Source organism: Alnus glutinosa, chromosome 2 (genome assembly GCF_958979055.1).
Source record: "Alnus glutinosa chromosome 2, dhAlnGlut1.1, whole genome shotgun sequence".
Taxonomy (NCBI): domain Eukaryota; kingdom Viridiplantae; phylum Streptophyta; class Magnoliopsida; order Fagales; family Betulaceae; genus Alnus; species Alnus glutinosa.
In genome coordinates this window covers 30,908,789-30,932,610 of record NC_084887.1, presented here as the reverse complement: position 1 = coordinate 30,932,610, position 23,822 = coordinate 30,908,789, and the positions used below count along the sequence as shown (strand labels likewise).

General features: G+C 33.1%; 1 protein-coding gene across 1 annotated transcript; it reads left to right on the top strand.

The window, feature by feature from the left end:
• Positions 1 to 6,716: 6,716 nt before the first annotated feature.
• On the top strand, positions 6,717 to 8,925 carry LOC133859413 (transcription factor MYB20-like). The gene is made up of 3 exons (XM_062294815.1): positions 6,717 to 6,937; positions 7,345 to 7,474; positions 8,111 to 8,925. Exons 1-3 carry the CDS (start codon positions 6,805 to 6,807, stop codon positions 8,703 to 8,705), a joined length of 858 nt encoding a protein of 285 aa, XP_062150799.1. The 5' UTR covers positions 6,717 to 6,804; the 3' UTR covers positions 8,706 to 8,925.
• Positions 8,926 to 23,822: the final 14,897 nt, after the last annotated feature.

Below are 23,822 nucleotides of genomic sequence, written 5' to 3'. Positions count from 1 at the left end.
CGGCATTCTCGCACGGATACTCTCGGGCGTGTCACCGTCTCTAATACATAGTTTGGTTTTGAACCTCGACTTCCACGAGCGGTGCTTACGGCCAATATCACATAAAGCCTCCTGTTGTGCCCTGCGCGCGTCTACTGATACAGGTAGATAGAACTCCTCCTGCACATTCAACACATTTTTATAGGTTTAAAAACTTCAAGAAAAACATTAATCTCAAGTTTAATTCAAATAAATAATTAAATTATATTCATAGACATACCATCAGCGCGTCCCACATTGCCTGCTTAATCTGCCTATTTACCTTCGCCCATTCGTCCCGCATGTGTATGTAGGACCCACTCCTGATCAGCTTGCCCTCAGCCCGCCGAAATCGATTGCAGGCCCGTCCTACAGGTTGTATAGCAGCATTGTACTGCAATACATCCTTCTTCCCCCTCGGGAGGACCCAGTTTCTCGATGGGTCGTCAATCACCTCATAATAAATGGTCCCGTCTAGGTTGTACCCTAATGAAAGAAATATTCAACATTTAATCATAAGATTAAAGAACATATATATATATATATATATATATATATATATATATATATATATAAACAATTTGTAATCAAATATTTATTTATTTCAAAACCAAAAAAAAAATTATTTTGGTAACAGAATATGAGTTTTAAGGATGTCTAAATATGTACTTACCCATCAACCGAATCTGCTCAATCCGTATGTGCTGGGTCGCCCGCAACCTCCTCGCCAACCCCTCCGGCTTGTGGATCCTGCTGATCATCATCTGAATCCATATCCTGGGACTACCGGGGGCCAACTGATCGGTACCCAACATCGCAACGTCCTCTTCATGGGTACTCTGGCTCCCCCCCCCCCCATCTGGCATCTGACTCTCACCGGAAAGTGGCATCTGGCTCTCACCAGATAAAGGCATCTGGCTCTCTACATGCCCCGGGCCCTAACTCGCCCCCGATGCTGGCATCTGTCTCGGCCCCAAAATCTGGCCAGGCATCGCCGCCTGTGCCGGTATCTGTCCCAACCCCACGGCCGGCATCTGCATCTCCCCGGTCTGTGACAGTGGAAATCTATCATCCTGCGTCTCACTATCAGGGTTACACGTCATAGGTCCGCTATACGTATACGGAAAGTACGGCGCATAACCCTGTGACCTCATCCCCTCTCTCACCCACCATCGATAGGCGTTACCCGGTTGGGTGAACCCTATCTGAAATAATGTCGGCAGCTCCGGCAATGGAGAGCTGCAAGGTCCAGCTGTGCTGGTCTGCCCGTGATCTGACATGGGCACGGCCACCGTACCCGGCAACAATGGTCTATAAGCCCCGTCTGGGTGGTGTGGCCACGCTGCAGAATACAATGCCGTCGAAACAGTGGGCGTGGTCATGGGGGGCACGGGTGGGCTAGGTGCCCGATACGCATAATGAGGGGGTCTCTGGTCCATCAATACCTGCGAACAAATGCAGACAAATTAATTAGAATATGTTTTTTTAATATGTTTTTAATGAACATACTAAAGAACAAAGAAATTTATGCAATTAATAAAAATTTGTATTGAGTACAAGCGAATTGTACAAACAATATATATATATATATATATATATATATATATATATATATATATCAGTCAAGTGTATTGAGTTCAAGCTAATTATACTCACAACAAATACATCAATCTTAAGGGTTTAGGGTTAGGGTTTGTAAGGGTTTAGGGTTTAGGGTTAGGGTTTGTTAGGGTTTATGGTTAGGCTTTTTTTTTTTTAAAAAAAAAAAAAGTGTAGGATTTTGTTTAGTTTTTCTTTTCTTAAGGGTTTAGGGTTAGGGTTTGTGAGGGTTTAGGGTTAGGGTTTGTTAAAGTTTAGGGTTTAGGGTTTAGGGTTTAGGGTTTAGGGTTTATGGTTAGGGTTTGTGAGGGTTTAGGGTTAGGGTTTTTTTTTTTTTTTTTTAAAAAAAAGTGTAGGGTTTTGTTTTTTTTCCTTTTCTTAAGGGTTTAGGGTTAGGGTTTGTAAGGGTTTAGGGTTTAGGGTTAGGGTTTGTTAGGGTTTAGGAGGGTTTAGGTTTTTTTTTTTTTTTTTTAAAGTGTAGGATTTTGTTTTTTTTTTCTTTTCTTTTCTTAAGGGTTTAGGGTTAGGGTTTGTAAGGGTTTAGGGTTTAGGGTTAGGGTTTGTTAGGGTTTATGGTTAGGCTTTTTTTTAAAAAAAAAAAAAAAAGTGTAGGATTTTGTTTAGTTTTTCTTTTCTTAAGGGTTTAGGGTTAGGGTTTGTAAGGGTTTAGGGTTTAGGGTTAGGGTTTGTTAGGGTTTAGGAGGGTTTAGGTTTTTTTTTTTTTTTTTTTAAAAGTGTAGGATTTTGTTTTTTCTTTTCTTTTCTTAAGGGTTTAGGGTTAGGGTTTGTAAGGGTTTAGGGTTAGGGTTTGTTAGGGTTTAGGGTTAGGTTTTTTTTTTTTTAAAAAAAAAAAAGTGTAGGATTTTGTTTAGTTTTTCTTTTCTTAAGGGTTTAGGGTTAGGGTTTGTAAGGGTTTAGGGTTTAGGGTTAGGGTTTGTTAGGGTTTAGGAGGGTTTAGGTTTTTTTTTTTTTTTTTTTAAAAAGTGTAGGATTTTGTTTTTTCTTTTCTTTTCTTAAGGGTTTAGGGTTAGGGTTTGTAAGGGTTTAGGGTTTAGGGTTAGGTTTTTTTTTTTTTTAAAAAAAAAAAGTGTAGGATTTTGTTTTTTTTCCTTTTCTTAAGGGTTTAGTGTTAGGGTTTAGGGTTTGTTATGGTATAGGGTTTCGGGTTTAGGGTTAGGGTATAAATTTAGAAAGTGTAGGATTTTTTTGTTTTTGTTTTTTTTTTTTTTAAGGGTTTAGGGTTATGGTTTGTTAGGGTTAGGTTTTTTTTTTTTTTTTTTTTTAAAAAAAGTGTAGGATTTTGTTTTTTTCCTTTTCTTAAGGGTTTAGGGTTAGGGTTTAGGGTTTGTTATGGTATAGGGTTTAGGGTTTAGGGTTAGGGTATAAATTTAGAAAGTGTAGGATTTTTTTGTTTTTTTTTTTTTTTTTTTTAAGGGTTTAGGGTTATGGTTTGTTAGGGTTAGGTTTTTTTTTTTTTAAAAAAAAAATGTGTAGGATTTTGTTTTTTTCCTTTTCTTAAGGGTTTAGGGTTAGGATTTAGGGTTTGTTATGGTTTAGGGTTTAGGGTTTGTTACGTACGTATTGTTCTCTTTAAAACAAAATGTTGAAAGCTAACTTTATACGTACGTGTTTTTGTTTTTCTTTATACTACCGAAACTATCAAGATAATGTTTTGGACAAAGAGTCCCAAAAACGAATTGACAACTTACGACACTTGGGAATATATGAATTCATTTCTTCTATATCTACCAGCATATTCGCGTAGTAACGATTTAGTGTAACCAAGAAATCAGTATATATATATAAAGAAATCAGTAGATCATATCTTTAAATATTATGCCCTTTAATAGTGCCACAAGCTGACTATAGATATCAAAATAAATAGGTCAACAGGTCGACTTTAGGAATAGTGCCCTCCCAGAAACCGCTTGGCCACCCCGAATTTAATGAGGGTGGCCGAACCACCTTTAACCGCTCTTTTAAGGGTGGTCAATCAGACGGAGATGGCCGAGCCACCTACAAAAATCAATAAGCCATCCTTGAAAATTGGTAGAGCCACCCCCCATTAATTTCAGGGGTGGCCTATCCATCCCCTGGCCAGGGGATGGCAGAACCACCCTCGAACACTTGAGGGTAGTCTGGCCATGCCACCACCTCCCACAGACATTCCAAGCCACCTCTGAGGGGTTCTTTTTTTTTTAATTTTTTTTATTATTTTTGAGTTGGGTTAAATTCAGTTAAAAACCGGTTTAGTAAAACCGGTTTCTAAATTATGAAATTCAAAAACCATCTAAAAATGTTATTGAAATATAATATAATATAATCAAAATTTTGGTCACATCCAAACATCCCCAACTTCCTCAGTAATGTTAGGAATTATTCTTTATATTAATCATGAGATACCTCAGTCTTTTCCTTCAAAAGAAAGAACTGATCAGTCTTTCAACATCATATACGTATCAGAGACACACAGGCTAACAACTATCAGACCCGAACAAAAAAAAAAAGGAAATCGTAATTATATATGTGTGTGTGTGTGTTTTACTGCAGAATAATTATTTTTTCCTCTTCACTCCTTAATTTAGAAATTAATTAACTGGAACTGTTTTCGTTCTATATGTATATATTGGGAGTCAAGGAGTAAAAACTGGACACTTTTGCTTGAAACTAAAGAGTGTGGGACCATAATTTGGCGTAAACCTACTTTGAAGTGTGAATATTAATTAGGGCCCCGGAAGATTCAGAATGAGAGTGTTATTTAATTAATAACCAATTTTAATTAAAAAGAATTCTGTGCTTGATTATAATTATGATTATGTTTGTATTTCTGGATGAAAAATGAACACCCTTCTTAATTTTAATATAATATACATGACGATCGATCCCTCGGCTTGAGTGCTAGAAAATTAAATGCATTGGTTTCACTATTGATGTGGACAATTGCAGTTGTCAAGTCCTTTATGATCATGATGTTCAAGCGGATATGTTATTGCACTATAATATTAACGACCTCTATTTTTTTTTTTTTGAATCAATTGATTTGGTTTGAATACTAGCCTAAACTTATAATTCCACCATAAGATTGACCCACTTGTACGTAATTGCTTTAACTCTTTTATAATAATGTTTATATTATTCAGTAACCTTTCATTGGATCAATTTTTTTTTTTTCTTTTTTCCAAATATTATCATGCTCCCAAAATATTAAGGTGATCAAAGATTAATCAAAATATAGTTTTCTTATATTTTAAAAATGTGCTAATTAAGCATATGGGTTTCAAATTAGACCATAAATAATATATTATTGATGTAAAATTTGATAAGGGAATACATTTTATCCGGATGAGTTGTAACTCCTCATTTTACAGTAACCAATTATAAGTGGATAAGTCATCAAAAACCACAAAATACAATAGATATGAAAACACCAAATCCTTTAAAATAAATTAAACTCACTTGGTTTGTCTTGCCCATTCAACACCCTAAATCCCACTCAAAACGGAAACCTTGAAAGCAAAGAAGAAAATGGATGGATTGATGAAACTAAACTAGAGCAAGAATATTTCCCTGATCAGCAACACTATTGTTATATCAAGCCACGAATTCCTAGTCGCAATACAAATGTTTTGAAGTTTACTGTTGTGGATACAAGTTTTGCTAAAGGGAAAACAACCAAGGTGAGAGAACTAAGAAGCTTTCCATTTGGAGTTATGAACACTGGAAGAACCGTCTCAAAACCTGGTAAGAAAAAACATCAAAATGAAACAGAGAGACAGAGAGAGAGAGGCAAAAAACTTCATTGAAAATAAAGTGAATGGGTGGTGGCCTTTGACAGATTTCGACGTTGGCTTTCAGCAGATTTCTATCCAGCGACTAGGTTTGGCTAAGCAAGTGGTGGGTTTTTTTGGGCAAATCCGATGGGATGGTAGGGTCTCTTGTCCATTTGCTTAGTTTTTTAGTATAAAATCCGATGTTTTCATGTCTATTGTTTATTATGTATTTAGATGATGTGTCAATATTTTATTGGAGACTGCAAAAGTTAAGTTTTGTAACCTATCCGCATCAAAAGGGCTCTCATTTGATAAATATACAAAAGGCTTATCAAAATATTAATCTAATAAAAAGTATTAAATAGGGTATATACACTATTGGAATACTATTTAGTATTTAGACCACTTTTTTTTTTTTTTTTTTTGTGGATATATATAGAAATAGGATTATTTTTACTTGATCCGTAAGAGTGTAAGAGTTAATGCAAGTTGGACCCAGCTGTAGTCTTCCTTGGGTTGTGATCAATATTTGTTTGGGAATGGTCTCTCAAGGAGTACAAAGCGGACTCCTTCCAAAATGTCTTTTTCTATAAACAAATCCCACCATTTTTCTTTCCTTTTATTGTTCTTTCACTTGGTACATACGAACGTAAGATCTACACTTTTGTTCTGTTATTTCTCTTTATTTTGTAAGCCATTATTTATTTATTTATTTATTTTTAAATTTCTATATCTGTATTAGTGTGAAAACAAAAAGGTGTGATTATGGTATTAACTAAACTAAACTTGTTCATACTTTTTCTTGATGTTGTTTTACTCGTACTTTCCCTATGCAGAGGTCTATGACCCGACAGGGTGAGAGTATCTCACGCTTCAAACTGAAGCAAAGGAAGGTGGATGAGGTGGCGCTTTCTGATCAAGACGTCGCACGTGTGGCACGCGTTGCCTCCCCCATTAAAACGTGGACAGAGTAATAATTAATAATTTACAACTATGAAGGAAAATAATAGTAATAATAGAACAATACAAATGCTATTTAGTAGACTGTTATATACAGTTATTATATAACTGGGATAACGCGACACTGAAAATTAATTTTTGATTTTCCTTTTTTTACGGGCTCGTGCTGATTTAAAGACTAATTTTTACAATCACATCGTTCAAATTGTATGATGTTTGCTAAATAGCATTACTCGTAAAATAATAAAATAACACTACGTCCAAAGTAGCTTTTTTTTAAAAATAAAAAAAATAAATAAAGGGAGAAGAAAAGTCCATCTAAGGAGGGTTTGTTGTTTATATATGTAGGTAGATGTGCCATACACTACCTTGTTATCTGTATATCTCTATTTCTGTCTCCCATTCTCTCTCCTGAAGAAGCAGTATATTGGGTGTTTTGAGCTTTGGGTGGGTGAGGATGGGGAGGCAACCATGCTGTGACAAAGTTGGGTTGAAGAAGGGTCCATGGACAGCTGAAGAGGACAAGAAACTCATCAACTTCATTCTTTCCAATGGCCAATGCTGCTGGAGAGCTGTTCCTAAGCTTGCAGGTCTCCCCTCACTTGCCTTTCCCTCACTTATACAGAGAAACAAACAGAGATCTTTTCAAAACTTTGAATATTGGTGGTTTCTTAAAATGGACTTCGTTTTTGCCTTACAGAAATGCAAGGAAAGCAAGCTTTGATCAATTTCAATCTGTTTTTTTTCCCCCCCCCCGTAATGGGCTTTCTTTCTTTTTTCTCCTTTTTGTCTTTGATCATCCTGAACTTTGATCAAACAAGCTGGTTTTGGGTTTGTTTTGCTTTCTACGTTTTCTTTTGGGTTGGATTGATAATTCAAGTGGACTGGACCAGAAAAAGCTGACTACCCAAATGATTCTAAACTGTTCATAAACTATGAAGACTTGAGACACAATCACTTTATTGATTAATTATGGTAATGGTGGGTATGATTGCAGGATTGTTAAGGTGTGGAAAAAGTTGCAGACTAAGATGGACAAACTATCTTAGGCCAGACTTAAAGAGAGGTCTTTTATCAGAATCTGAAGAGCAAATGGTCATTGATCTCCATGCGCAACTTGGCAACAGGTTCCTTCTTTTGTTCTTTTCTCACCTTTTTGTTCCACCTTTCCTGTGTCTTGGCTCATGGGTTTTTCTCTAATGAAACTTGTGTTTGTTTTCAGTGCTAATTAATTTGGTAAAATACTCTTTTGCATTATTATTTGCTTCGTCTCTGCAAATGGTTGAAAGCAACTTTCAACAATATAATGGCTTTCGAGCACTACCTTTGCCACTACCTGCCGGTGGCAAGGTCGATTCTCTTCAATTTCTACAATATTTGTGCAAATCACTTGTTTTTTTTTTTTTTTTTTTAAAAAAAAAAAAAATCCTGGAAGAGAAGACTTCTTATTACTGATTTTTCACACTGAATCCCATATGTCCCATTGTTATTATTAATTTTTTTTAAAAAAAAATTTTGTAAATGTAGTTCATTAATCATTTCTCGGGGAATCATTGGTCTTCCAAAAAATAAGTCCAGGGGCAATTTGGTCAAGTGGACAATTTTCCATATTTTGGGTGTCTAGGACTTGTATGCATGGACCTTTCTAGTAGCCATAAAGATATATAGTCTTTTCATTCCTCTGAGTAATTCCAACAGATAATTTCTAATTTCTAATAATATTTTCTACACAATTGACAGATGGTCTTTCTTTTTTTTGACAGATGGTCTAAGATTGCTTCTCATCTCCCTGGAAGAACTGATAATGAGATCAAGAACCACTGGAACACCCACATCAAGAAGAAGCTGAAAAAGATGGGCATCGATCCTCTCACCCACAAGCCAATCTCTACTGAAACTGATCAACCCCAACAAGAAGGAGAGCAACAAACTTGTCTAAGTGATACATCATTGCAGTCATCCTCTGTCACTGAAGCCAAAGAGGAAGAAAAAAGCATGACAAGCCCGTTTGATCCATTGGAGGTAGTGAATGGTTTCTGCACAGATGAAGTTCCATTGATTGAACCCAGTGAGATTCTAGTCCCATGTGCTCCTTCTTCGTCGACTTCTTCCTCTTCATCCTCTTCTTCCAATTCCTCCAACCTTTTCCAAGACTTACAGTTCCCAGATTTTGCGTGGCCCTGCGACTACAACAACTGCCATAACAGCATGGGCCTGTGGGACGATGATTTCGTCAGTTGGGATTTGTTGATTATTGATGATGATGATGATAACAGAAAGCAGAGTACTGTTGATCCTTCGTTAAGTCAGTGCCCAAGAATGGTTTTGGATCAAGAATCTTGGATATATACTATATAGCCTTTTGTGAATCGAGAATATCCATGTGGCCTTATTTGTAATTTGGTTAGTTTTCACAGAGAGTTCAATAAATCAAGATCCGGGAAAATCCCATCTCTGAATTAGCCTTTTTATTTTACCATTTTGAAAGGAACATAAAATAAACATTTCTGTACATGACAATGAAAATATTTTGGATTGTAATCTTTTAATGTATTGTGGGTTTTATTTTCCTTATTCATATTTTGCTTTCATACTTTTAAGTCTTTATTTTTTAGACTACACATCTCATTTTTAATTTTACCATTTGATTTATATATGGAACTCACAAATACAATAGTAAATTTAAAATTTCGTTGTTTAGAGATGTGTAAGGTATATGCGTGCATCACTTCTCTTTTCTTTTTTTTTTTTTTTTTTTTTTTTTTCCGTTTTCTAGCCATAATATTTTATTCCTTTTTTATTCCAATGATTTAATTTAAGTTTCAAAGGTTTAAAGTTGTGAATTTGTTTACACAATTTGCAAACTTAACACGAAATTAATTGGTTAAGATTAAGGTCGGGTCTAAACCGTTTAATTAAATGGTTTAGATTAGAGTTGACCTTTGTAGTTTCGCCCCATGCCTTGACACTATATATCCAAACCCGACATGCGATATTAAAGCTATCAATTTTTGACACAATTCGTAAACTGGACACGAACCCAACACAAAATTAGGGGTAATTACCTTTTCTCCCCATTAATTACCAGCCATTGTCAACATGCTCCCATGAACTGACACCTTGACCAAAAGAGAACATCCAACTACCAACTTTATACACTTTGCCCTCTTCCGTCAAGGAATTTCGTTAACTTGGACGGAATATTCTATTTTTGGGCGTTAATTTTGGTTTAAAGACCAAAATGCTCTCCAACAGTAATTAATAAAAAAAAAAAAATTTAATATGTTTAAAAAAGTTGAGGGCATTTATGTCTTTTTACGAATTAAACTGACGGAATTGGGCAAAGTGTGTAAAGTTGGTAGTTGGATGCTCTCTTTTGGTTGAGGTGTCAGTTCATTAGGGCATGTTGACAATGGCTGGTAGTTGATGGGGGAAAAAGGTAATTACCCTACAAAATTAACATGTTAGGATTGAGGTGCCGGTTTAATTAAATTGGCTGAGTTAGAGTTGACATATATAATTTTATACCGATGTCTTGATACGATCCGAATCCGACGTATGAACACGAATTTTACCCTTAGTTTACTAAAAAATTGATATTATGTCTTCTACAATTACAAAGGATCAGTTTGTTGTCAAAATTAGGGAGCTTAAATAAGTTGTTGTCAAGTTCTTTAAGCTCAAGTTAAACCTTGCTTAAGCTCAAGTTATATAAACCTCCTTTTTTTTCTCTTTTTTTTTTTTCTTCTTAAAATTAGCGAGCTTAACCAATTAATTGTCAAAAACAGTTTACTAGGGATGTTTATGTTATTGTAAGTGTGAATTGATGAATATGTGGGTTTACGGAGAGAGAGATTGACATCATGATTGTTGAGAACACAACGAATTGATGACCTCAGTCTTCACTCGCAATCTTGTTTCTTTTCAATAATTAAAAGTTGTCCCAACTTAAAATTAATTGGAAATATTCTACCATTCTTCCTTACATATATAGGTTTACACTTTTTCTAAATAAGTAAAACTCAACACCTATATATATATATATATATATATATATTAAATACTTAATAAAATAAAAAGTAAACGAGTGAGACAAGATGAGAATCCAAGACCCTTGATGGCTTGATCTAATATTATCTTAAATTACAAGTTGTCATAAAAGTTTAAATTGATAAAAAAAAAAATAAAGAATTTATTTATTTAATTAATATTTGAATGTTTTTCTTTCCTTTTTTTTTTAGTGATACATACTAAACATCTATGTTTGGTGTTTGTTAATAATTTTTGAAAGGAGTGATTGATGCACAACAATTATACACCACTCTAGAGACATGTGATGGGTCTCACGTAGGCCCCATGTGGTGAAATCCATCACATTGAACCAACCCCATGCCTCTAAGACCTTGCACAACTGTAGTGCAAGAGTCATTTTTCAATTTTTTTTATTTGGAAAAAAGTATTCTTATTAGACATAAAAGTGAAAGTAATTTTATTGAGTGTTTTGTTATTTTTGGATTATTTATTAATATTTTTATCTTGAAAAAAAAGACAATAAAAAAGAAAAGGAAATTAAAAATCAGGGAATAATTTTTTTTTTATAAAAAAATCCCTTCCTCACTTTGTAATTTGTATAGTAGTGTCTGTGTAATGTGTCTCTATCAAAAAAATAAAAAATATTGGTTGTTTTATAATAGATACACTTCAAATTAGTGGATTTTAAAAATTATAATCTGGTCAATTTCACATGTCCGACGCTAGCAAGTGCGTATAAAACTTTACACAAACGTGTTAGTCAATAATCATAGACCATTTGAACTTGAGTAGTTTTAAAGCTATGGAAAAATAATAATAATAATAATTAATAATTATACATTAAAAGTCAGCTAAATATAAATGAGTTGTGTACCAAGCATGTGAGTAAAATTAACAGAGTCGGAGTTGACTTACGCGGTAGTTTTTTCAACGGTGCAGACTTAATTTTATTCATTTTTTTAATAAAAAATTTAAAATTAAATTTAATCCGTTAAAAAAAAACAACATATATGTTATAATTTATTTATTTTTTTTACAACATTTAATTAAGCGAAATCAACGGACACAAAAGCATATTATTTTTCTTCAAATTTGAATGAGGTGCACATTGTGGCACTGAAATTTTTTCCATAACATAATAGAAAGTCGTCGGTCAGAAGCATCTCCAATTAAACAAAGGTCATGTCATTTTGTACAAGTTCTCAAGGAAGACGCAATTTGTTGGCCGTTGCTGAAAATGTAAATTAACCAATTAATACTTTAACAACTCTGAAATGCCTTCAGGTTCACAGATGATCAGTTTGTTTATATTTTTCTTTTTATTTTTTTTGTCGGTGTTTTAGGCCAAGATTTAAATAATACAAGCTGAATTAATTAATTATTACAGCAATGACTTGATCAGCATGCTTTTCATTTGTTATTCACTAAGATAATTATGATATAAACAACTTGATCGGATACTTGTTAGTGACTGAAAACAACTTTCAGATATGCTTTGGTGAATCAATATTGAATCCCTTAGTCAACATTTATAATATATATTATATGCTGTTTGCATAAAATAAAGAAGAAGATCTGTGCAATTTTTCCAACTCAAGATCTTGACTAAGCTATCAAAAAATGCAGTGCCAATTAATATTAACTTCCTTGTAATTGTCTTTATATATATATGCAATTCAATGCCTTTACTTTCTAAGAATTACAAAGCTTGCTTTGCGTTTTGGGAGGAAATTGTCTAAGCAATTCTTGAGTTTTGTTACTTGATTTGATGAATAAGAGCTTAAATTTCTAATTTTCGTAATTAAAGGTCCAAAAATGCGCCACATATATAGTGATTCTCATCATCATGCCACATACGTAATTATGCGTAATAATTATTATTATTTTTTTTTAAAAAAAAATGGTGTTTGACCTTATTGATCAAGATCAAATACATAATTTGGCCCATTTCGCAACCCCTTCCCCTCCTATTTTTTTTTTCCTGTTCACTTCTCGAAAAAAACATTCAACTTCAAAACATTCTCAATTTTTTTTTATTTTTTATATTACATCAACAATTTTTATTACTATTTAAATAAATAAAAAACTTGACACAATACAATATTTTTTTTTCTTTACTTTTTCATATAAATTCTTTTTACTTTATAGTACACCAATCACTTATTACTATTATTAAAAAAAATATCAACTTTAAAACATTTTTCATTTTTTATATTACATCAACAATTTTTATTACTATTTAAATAAATAAAAAACTTGATACAATACAATTTTTTTTTTTTTCATATAAATTCTTTTTATTTTATAGTACACCAATCACTTATTACTACTATTAAAAAAAATTTCATCCAATAGGAAAAGAGAAAATTGCTAAACGGGCCCAAAAACATGTTCTAACATAAGGATATCCTAAATACAACCTAGACCAGAATATCTTCTCTCCATGTCTCATCAAATGGCAGTGGGGGGGTGAATAAATTCTATATGACGCTATTGTCAAAATGCCAAAAAGTCAGACATGTAATTATCAAAATTAGAAACTGAGACTTTTATCGAAGAAACCCAGATGAGGTTTTTCAGGACAATTTTCCTCGTTTCATTTATTTTTCTCGAAAAACAAAGATGGCTTTGCCGTGCAGGTTAAAACCGTAGGACCCAAGTGACAATGACAGATACATGGGAGACCAATCACCCTATAAAGTATAAACAAACGAAAATTTGAATAGCATGAGGAGCGCAAGGTTAAAAAAAATAATAATTGATTAACCTCAATTACATTCCAAAGACCAATCATAATCATTTTCATTTTCCTTTTTCTTTTGCTGCTTCTCGACTTTCTTGCTCTGGAGGATGCCCCCCCGCCCCCAGGCGGCGCCCGCGAACATGAATAATACTCTAAGATCTTGGTCTCGTATATATAGAAAAGATGAATAGTTCACATTTAAATGGATTATTATGACACTTATAGGTGTTTAATCCAACATTAATTCATTACTAGGTGACTATGTGCTCTATATGTGATTTTTAAAAAAAAAAAAAAAATCAAATTTACTAATCCTTTTAGAGAGATAATGCATATGTGGTTAATATTTTTTTTCTGAATAGTTACAAATGAAGCAAAAGCCATAATCTCTTCAAAGTTACTCGATTCTAAGCCTCCCCACTCCCCTATCTCCCTTTGTAGGAGTAACTTGTCTTCTCTATGAGGAGGGAAGAGCCCTCCTCCTCCCCTCTACACCTTCTTTCATTTGCCTTTATTTTTTCTTCGTTTTTGTCCCCTCTTGGTAGCAATTTGGAAGTCAAATCTAACGCGCATTCCTTCCCACTTTCGCCCCATGTGCCACACCTTTCCCTTTACGGACTTCTGCTCCACTTGAGCTGCCAGACTCCATCATACGTGCACCCCCGCGAAGCCATGGCGAGCATGGACTACATGTATCGTTACCACGTCAATTTTTTGGCTCCCCTGCTCTCTCTCTCTCTCTCTCTCTCTCTCTAGATCTCCATAGCTGGTACCCATTTTTGCTTATGGAGACCTCCGAATCCAATTGCAAATCCATATGCGGTGTCCATTTACCTTTCATTGCCAAATGCCTTTCTCGTTAGACAATGTTGTGGTGATCCTCTTTAGCAGCTCCGATCCAATCATTTTCAGTTCACCCCCTTCCTTTTGTGATTCTCAAGTTTGTTTGTTGATATAGTATATGCATTGCTTTAGGCAGTCCTTTCTTGGGACTGTCCTAAAAAATGGCCGTTTTAAGCAACCCCTTTCTTGGCTGGTAGACCAAGAATTCACTGGGTCAAGCCATTCATTTGGCCCATTTTAAGTAGATTTTAAGTTTTTATTGCACTACAATAATTATACTAAGTCTTTGTTGGATTGTCACACCCTTCTTTTTTAATTTATCTTCTCCGTGCTTAATCGTCTTCCTTGTTTCCTTGTATTTGTGTGTTAAGAGATGATTACGCCATAACAAGTGTAGTCATTCTCACACCCTATTATCTCTTTTAAAAAGGTGTTCATTAGACAACTCAATTTTATTTTTTTTTTTCTCAAAAATTGGTTTTCAAATGATGTGTCATAATCTCACGAAGTGTAAAAGAAAAAAGGGTAATGAATTTTTTACATCACATTGATATACATCAACTCTACACCAAAACAAACATATAAGGTGTGAGATCCATGAGTCCCATATGCATAGGTCCTACGCTCAATGTGTTTTAATATAATACAGACTTAATATAAACCAAAATAACGTAGGAATAACACATTAAAAAAAAACATATGCAACCCTAGATAAAGAGGTGCATACAGCATGCCTATCTATAAATAGGAAAGGATTTGGAGGACAAAATTCATTCTGTTTTTCTCTAATTATTTCTCGTTGTTTTCCTCCTTAATTTCCACCCTAATGGACTATGGGTCTGTTTGGGTTTGCGATTTCAAAAAGTGCGATTTAAAAATAGCGATTTTAAAAAGTGATTTTTAAAAACGCAATTAAGCGTTTGGCAAAATCACAGTTTGGCCTTTAAAATCGCAGTTTAGCCTTTTAAAATACTGCGTTTTCAAAAAAGCACCACATTACCTGCGATTTGAATAAGCACTTTTCTGCGTTTTCAAATCGCAATTTTTTAAAAACGCAGTTTCCAAACGGTTCACTTTCTGCGATTTGGTTTAAAATCGCATTTTTTCTCTACGAAATCGCAATCCCAAACGCACCTTATATCCTTCCAAACAGCTCTTTTTCTTCTTTCTTCTTTCTCTTTTTTTTTTTTTTTTTTTGCCGTGCTTTTTTCCTTTCTTCCAAACACTTGCATTCATTTTACTTAAAAAATCCAAAAAAAAAAAAAGAAAAGAAAAGAAAAGCCCTATCCATCCAGTGAGCAACAATTAACGACATATCGCATGTCTCGTACGGTAATTGCAAACGCGCTCCAGCCCTAATAATTCTCTTTTTTATTTGGCGACCAATGAAAAAACCTTAAAGCGCGCTGTGGACCTGTGGTTGGAAGGTAAGACAAACTCATGACCGTCACCGACTCACCGTTGCAATGGTCCTCATATACCAACTCAGCGACAGTTGTCTTCGATATTTGATAAATATGTACTAACCATATGACGGGCCAACAATTAAAAAAACAAAATAAACAATTTTTTAGGCTACTTGACTCACTCATTCTTCCATTATATATTTAAATTAAGAGTAACGTTATATGTAAAATTCTTATTTTCATAAATATGACATAATTTTTAAAATTGTCATTGAATTTGATAAGAAATATTATTGAATTTTAATCTAGTGATAATTTTAAAAGCCACGTCACATTTGGAGGAATAAAAAAGAGATATGAATCTTGAATATAGCATAACTCTTAAACTAAATGCCATCATTGAAATTTTATACCTTTTCATGAATCCATATTAATTATTCTTTCAAAAATTTGAAAAAAAAAGCTATTTAATAATTATTAAGATTATATCGTTTAAATTAATTTTAAAATAGGTATTTATAAAATCAAATTCATCAAACTTGTATTTGTATATAACAACACATATATAATGTTTTATTAGGAAATTGAGTATTTATATTATATTTTATGATTTTGTCTACAAATTTAGACAACTCAATTTTGAGTCTATATAAGTATAATTTATTTTTGGAGAGTTGGTTTGTGTGTATATGCATATATTATCAAAACTTGTGTTCACAAAGGATTAAAATTCACTTTTTCATCTTTTTAAATATTAAAAATGTTTTCATTATCAAATTAAGTGGAGCCGAGCTTATGCAAATTGAACACATTAAGTTAACGAGCCTATATTTTTATTGAAATTTAATTTGCTTAATAAATGAACCAGGTTAAATTTGAGTTTATACTAATCAATTTTGAACTATTTATGAATAACATTTCAATTTATTTGCAACCCTAAATCCTCTCGCAACGTTTGGCAAGCCATTCCTATTTTTCAAAAAATTCAAATTAAAAATATTTTTATTTTTTAATCACATCAATCATTTTTTATTACTATTTAAAAAAAATTCTATTAAAAAACATTAACCTTTTCACTTTTCCTTACAAAAAAAAAAATCAAACTTTTTTATACTTTATATCATATCAATCACTTCTTACTATTATTAAAACAAAAATTTCACTACAAAATTATTTATCAAAATACCCGTTATGTCGGAACCATTCAAGTTGGATTTCTCATAAAAAAATAAAAAAATAAAAATTTAATTACTCATTAAGTTATGCCAAATTGCCAATGATGAAAGTTTCTACCGATTAAAATAGAAGCCCACTTGTAATTGTGAGATCTTGTATATTATAAATGTAGAATCGGATCATATCATGCGCTTGTATTTTAACATGTTGGAGTTGCATGTCAACTTTCATGCCCACATTAAATACCTCTCATTTTTTTTTCTTTTGTTTTGTTTTTTTGTTTTTTTGTTTTTTTGTTTTTTTCCTATTTTGGTATTTATTAGTTTTCCAAAAATAAATGCTAGTAGCCAAGCTATTTTCATATAGTAATTCTAAAAGTCTTTCATGTGTCACTGATCTTGTTTCCCTTCAACAATAAGGTGGCTTTTAAAATCATCATTTAATCAAAATTCAATAGTAATTAATTATAAGCTCAATGGTGATTTTAAAAGTCATCTCATTTTTTTAAGAACACAAAAGTGACATTAGAGGAACTTTTAGTATTTCTCATTTTCATAACCTTGATTTCATATACATACAACTTCTGAAAACTTAACAAGTTCATGACAACAAATGTGAGAGAGATTTAAGAAATAACTGATGTATATTTTCTCAATAAACCTTGCAAGTTTTAAGAAATAAGCTTGGAGAGTTTGGATTGTTAACAATTCAAACATAAAATGTGAAAAAGTTTTTATAACGTTCATCTGTCCGACAAGTTTTAGATAGCTCACCACTTTGCTTGGGCATGTGAGTTCTATTAAAACAATAATAATAATAAAAAAAAATCTCGTATTTATTGTCAGAACAATAAATAACTTAGAATATCCATCCTTGTTAAAATCGAAACCAAATCCTCTCTAGAGGAGTCAATTCCTTATATTTAAGGTAAGCGTGTACAAACAGTTACGGTTAGTTGTTATTGGCTATAACCGGCGAACCGCTAACCGCAACTACCTAAGATGGTTATTAAATTTTAACAACCGCAACCGTTCTGCTTAGCAATTAGAGGTTAATTTATAACAAGCGGTTATTAAAACCTATCACCGACGGTTGAAAATTGCTTTTTATATGTGGGCTTTTGGACATTTTGAGCCGGTTTTGACTTCATTATCAAATTTTAGACATAAATACATTAATCTATATTTTAATCTTTCTATTACCATAAACAATAACAGCATAACAAGAAAATACATGGGAAATGGAGTTCGCAACTGTGCAATGCTAATCTCTCTGTTAGCCTCGTGATGCATGGCACAACCGGAAGTGCCAAAGCATAAAGCTTGAGATATGTTATAGATATGCAGGCTAGACCAATACACTGAACAGATGAAGATAGCTTATTTGATGTTATGTTTTTGTATTAAATATATAATTTAAATATTTAAATTATTTATATAAAATGATAGGCGGTTAGTAGTTTTTTATAACTGCTTATACGGCTAACGGTTAGCATTTAGAGAGCGATTATAACCATCCGTTTGAACGGACCTAATTTGAAGGGCATTTTTGTTATTTCATTATTTTTGTTGACAAAAATGCCCTTAAAATATAAGGGAATTGGGGATCCGAATTCGCAAAAACCTTTGGATACTTCGAAAAGATACACTCTAAAGAGGTTGACTTTGGAATATTACGATTACAGTCTGGCACATATAATTTAAGGTTATGGGTACACCAAGTCAAAGTGAACCCAAGAAGTTTCCTCAAGGTCAGGGACCAAAAGTACTGCAGCTTCTGAAAAAGAGGACCGTTCTTTGTGTGCCATTGACTTGTTAGCAAATTAGTTTTTGTTTTTGTTTTTTTGTTGTTTTTTTTTTTTTTTTTCTCACTTATATCAATTGGCATTTGAATTTAAAGGCTAATAGATACGGTCACATCGACCCGGCCAATAAAATAAAAATAAGATGTGAGTATAGTATTAATTTTATCTTTTAGTGGCAAATTAAAAGAATCTTTATGATTACAATAGTAGTTCTCACGCGGCATTACACAATCAAATCTTATTAATTTGTGGAAATTTTCCACTTTTGCCTTCACTTTTTATTAGTTTTAATTGTTATGCAAATATTTTAATTTAATGTCAAAGTATTATCATTCGTCTCTAAGTCTCAATAATTAATATTTTACGGGTTGAAATTCTCGAATTAAGAAAACTTGAGCTTACTTGTACGGAGCATTGGAACGATATTATTAATCAATAAAAAAATTCTTTAATTTATATTTTACATATAAATAACAATTTAAGTCATTAATTTTTTAAAGCATAATATCGTCCACATTAATGAATACTTGATCTAAAGGGATCATGTTGCATATTGTATATATAAAAGACTTTGTGCGGCTGAGTAAACGCAACGTATTCTATTGTGGTTGATCTACGGTCACTGTCGCCTAACATAGCCATGGAGACCCTTCCCCATGTCATTAAGCTCTTTTTCTTTTTATTATTTTTTTCGTCTCATTGTCCTTTCGAGCAATAATATTTAAGCCTTGCAATTATGGATGACCACCAAACCGCGTTAGACGGCTATATATAATATATATTGCGTAAGAAAAAAAAAAAAAAAATTTCTCGGATAGTTTGAGGGAAAGAAAGATGTAAACGCAAAGCATTCAAAGACAGTGAGGGGTGGGAACTGGGAAGTGCCGCTCTCGCTCTTTTCGCTTTCCGAATGTGAGATGCCATGTTTTATGGGCCACTTCCCTTCTTAGTTCTTGCGTTCACACTCTTTCCGGCTCTTCTTCTTGTCTTTGCCGGCTGAATTTTAGTAAATTTGTTGTAAAAAGGAATCTCCCATCAGTTCCATGTAATCACCCTGCGTCATTGATTACGTGCATTCCCCGCTTATCTTTCGTAACCCCCCAAAATGATTTTTTTTATTTTTAAGTGCCGTACTTACCAAACTAACCATCATAGAGTTTCCTCTTAAATTTTTGCTGATGCTTATCTATCTTCGGAAAATAAAGAGATAAAAAAAAAGGCTGAAATCATTGGTCTAGAAAATAATCTTTTTGGTTAGTTGTGCATCTTTTGTTTGTTTTGATGGGTTTAGAAAAGCTGGAAAAAAAAAGAAAAAAAAAAACAGCTCTAGTTGTCTTTCGGCTTAATTACCTTCATTAATTTGCTATAAATCATATTTTATTTCACAATGTTTATTTATCTGTTTCAATTATTTTTTTATTTTTTTTAATAAATAATGACTGATCTAAAGGTTGGTTGACACTACTCTATCAATATTATAAAATAATTATGAGATAAAAATGTAATTTATAGCATTGCTCTTTACATTATATAAAATTGTTGTGTATCTCACGGTTTAAGAGTTACTTGTGCAGTTAAACAATTTTTTTTTTTTTTTTTTTTTTTGAAAACTCAAATCATATTATAACACATCTTCAACTGGTTGGTGGTTGTTGGATTATCAACATTATATTTATACTATATATTTTAAATAAATAATTATTCTCTCTCTCTCTCTCTCTCACTCTCACACATGCACACACGCATAAAAAAAAATCTCTCATATCTTATATCTTATAAATCCCGTATCTGACTATATATATTTATATATCCATATCTATGGTGATCGAATTGGAGACCCCCCTTATTTTAAAATGAAATACTATTAAACCATAAAATCATTGAAAAATATAATAATATGTAAAGGGGAAGAAAGGGGATGCATCATTTTAAAAATCAAGCATTGATCTTGATCGAAAAATTAACTTTTTACTGCCACATCTTCCAGATACATGACAATTATAGTGGAAGCATTTCTTTTTTGGTAATTATAAAGGGGCCTTACAAATTTCAATACATGGTTTGTGCACTAAAGGGATTAGGCTAATCATATTTGCTTCCTCCTTAAAGAAGTTAACATATATATATATATATGTGTCAACATCATAATCATTTGGTGGGGGCCTTCACTCATATAATCACCCAAATGACGGACAAGTAGGCCAGTTGTGTGTTCTGGTGGCTAGGAGAAGAAATTGCGAAGTGGGCACTCTTTTATCATTGCAAATTTGCAATGGTCCTCTTTCTCTCATGGCATGGTTTTGGAGCATCTTTCTAAGCCCTAGCTACATACATACGCCCATCTACATTTTAAAAATGATGGCCATAATACATTAATTGTGTTTGACCTTTCTTGTAAAATTTGAGTCAGTAAAAAAATCTTTTGCAAAGTTTTTCTAATAAATCTTTAATATTTGGAATTTTTTTTTTAAACTAGTCCCTATGGCTTGACCGTGTGACAAATAGGTTTTTGGGGTTTCAAAAGGAACAAGTAACTCTACGACGTGATATGCATGTATAACAATGCTCTCTGGGTAAATAGATCTTTCATTGCCGGGCATCTCTCTCGCTGGACATTGCAGTGGTGTTCTACTCCAGCAGCTTCGATTCAAGCACTATCAAGGCTCCCTCTCCTCTTGTGGTTTCCAAGTTTGTTTGTAAGTATTGCTATATGTACTTTTGCCTCTTGACTGCCCTTACAAATTATCATTTAAGCTGACTCTTTTCTTGGTGTTAAGCCAAAAATTTACTGGGCCGAGCCATTTATTTGACTTATTCCTTATAAACTTTAGGTTTCTTTTGCATTGGGATCATTTTGTTAGGCTACTCCACCCATATTTTTTCTTTTCTTTTCTTTTCTTCTGATATAGTTCCCCTCGGCCCCTTACTTCCGTTGTATTTAATTGCTTAAAAAAAAAAGGTATGTGTGTTCACTTTTAGATTATGAAGTATATTTTCCCATTGGAATCATGTCCATACAATAGAAGTTAACAATTCAAGACCGAGAGTCCACCAAAATTAATAAATGAGAGCAATGACAAATCACAATCCTTGATGGAGAGATGAGCCAAAATGAATGTTATCAATATTCAATAGGATGTGGATAGATAACATTCTTTGCGTTTTCCCCCACTCCCGTAGACTATACAACAAAACACGACGTCTCTTTTTCCTTTCTTTCATTCTTTGCATATATTTCCACAGTTTTCTAAATACAACTCTAAATTTCCTTTGCATAAATCGGTTTCTTCTTCTTCTTCCTCTTCTTATATTTTATTTGAGTACAAGACTCTATTTATACATCTTTACATGTAATTTGAATAATTTTAAATTCAAACATATCCTTTGAATTAGGGCTAACAAATTCTTAATATATGATTATCAAATCATCTAAATTCATTGATTTATGAGATACAAATTGACATCTATCAAAAAAACAAAGAGAAAAGATTATATCCTTTTATGGAGGAGCAATGCTACATACATCCTAATTTTTATTTTTTATTTTTTATTTTTTTAGAAAATTTGATTATCAAATGATATGTCACAATTTTATTTAATCTATTATTTTAAGAAACGTGTCGATCATCTCATGAGATTATAACACATTATTTAAAAATCAAATTTTAGATTTTTTTTTTTTTTTTTTTTTTTTTTGAGAATTCTATCATTTTTCTTTCTCGTTATGGAGACAAAATTGATGTCATAGTTTCCAACAGCCAATTATCTGGGAAATTGTGGGCAATCACTGTTATCACTGTGTCTCCGCAGCATCATGCGCATCAGTCTCAATCCTCACTTCAGCAATTACAGAAATTTGTTGGTCGGTAGATAATTTTCTATATATTTGTCTTTTGGCATAAAAAGTAATATTAATAATAAAAAAAAAATACATTCTTCTCGTATGCTCAAAAAAAACAAGTATCCCTTTTAAATACAAAATTTTGTACTTATATCTATATAATAAAAAAATAAAATAAATAAACTTGTACTTATCTAAAAGCATTCAACTCAGATAACAAGTGGCACTCCTAGGCAAAAAGTCAAAAACCACAAGCAGAGACAGTCGACCAGCTCTCTCCGACCCAGTAGTCAAGACAAATATGTCGTCATTATAGGCCTGGTTTGAAAATCCCTTTTCCCCTCCCCTAATTTTTTTCTCCCTTTTTTTTTTCTCTCACATGCCCACTCAACAGGCCTTGTCAGAAAAAATCTAGACATTTTTTGCCCACTCAAAGAAAAGTTGGATGCACAAGTAAAGGAGCAAAAAATGTCCAAATTTTTTCTGACAAGGTCTGTTGAGTGGGCCCAAAAGAGGGAGAAAAAGGGAGGAAAAAATTGGGAGAGGGGGAAGGGGGTTTTCAAACAAAGCCTATGAGTTTTTAATTTCCTTAGGTTCACACTTTTTTAATTATCTGAACGGTCAATGTGTTCAAATTTATTAAAAATTCCAAACAATTAGTTTCAAAATTATATAATTAGTGAATTTTTAAAATTTAAATCCTAATTAACGTATTCAAAATTCCATCAAGGTTAATTAGATAAATACTTAATGGAATTTAGGGGTTGAAGCCTGAAGGTCCAGCCAGCTTGGGACAAAACCCATCGCGTCCGGCGTCCTCATCTAGTTTTGTCTAAAGAAAGACGGTGGGCCGAACACTGGGTATGCGCGTGGGATTCGAAACTCTGACTTTGGATTCATAGAGGCGGAAGGCGGGTCCCTCAAGGAGCAAAGTCATGGTGGGAGCGTTTTATCCCGCCGACAAACGCGTCCCTCCGGGGACGCGGAATGAGAATGCTGAGAACGGAGATGATTGGTGCAAGACAGCGTATAAATGCACGACCGACTCTACGCGTCACTATCAGCGTCGCTTAAGTCCATCCGAGTCAAAGCAGTTGTGATGTGGCACTGGTACATGTACATGTGGTCAGTCTGAAGCAATCTGTGTTCCCACTTTGTGATTCGATAACATCCAACTCATTGAATCGTCAGTATAGTCCCATGATTAGGATGGGTGTTTTGTTTTTTGTGGGACCAATTTTTGAGATTCTGTCTTGCTTTATGTGAACTGAAGTTTCCAATTCATATCTCCTACATTGACAACTCTAATGGCTACTTTATAGTAGGTGTAAAATAAATGTGATATATTTATGCGTAAAAAATAAATTTATACATTTTTCTTTTGATAGGTATAAAATTAGGTATCAGTTGAATCGGTGGAGGTAGAGGTCTTTTCATATATTGAATTGAAAAAATAGTTGGTTAATTAACTGACTTCGTACTGACAATAATAAATATAAACTATTTTGGTTAAGCCAGTTAAATATTAGTCAATTAAGTCGGTTAGTCGTGGCCTTTTTATATTGGGTCAAGCTTATTTCTATGGGCTAAAATGGATTGTTTTTTGGACTAAACAGATTATGCTAAAAAC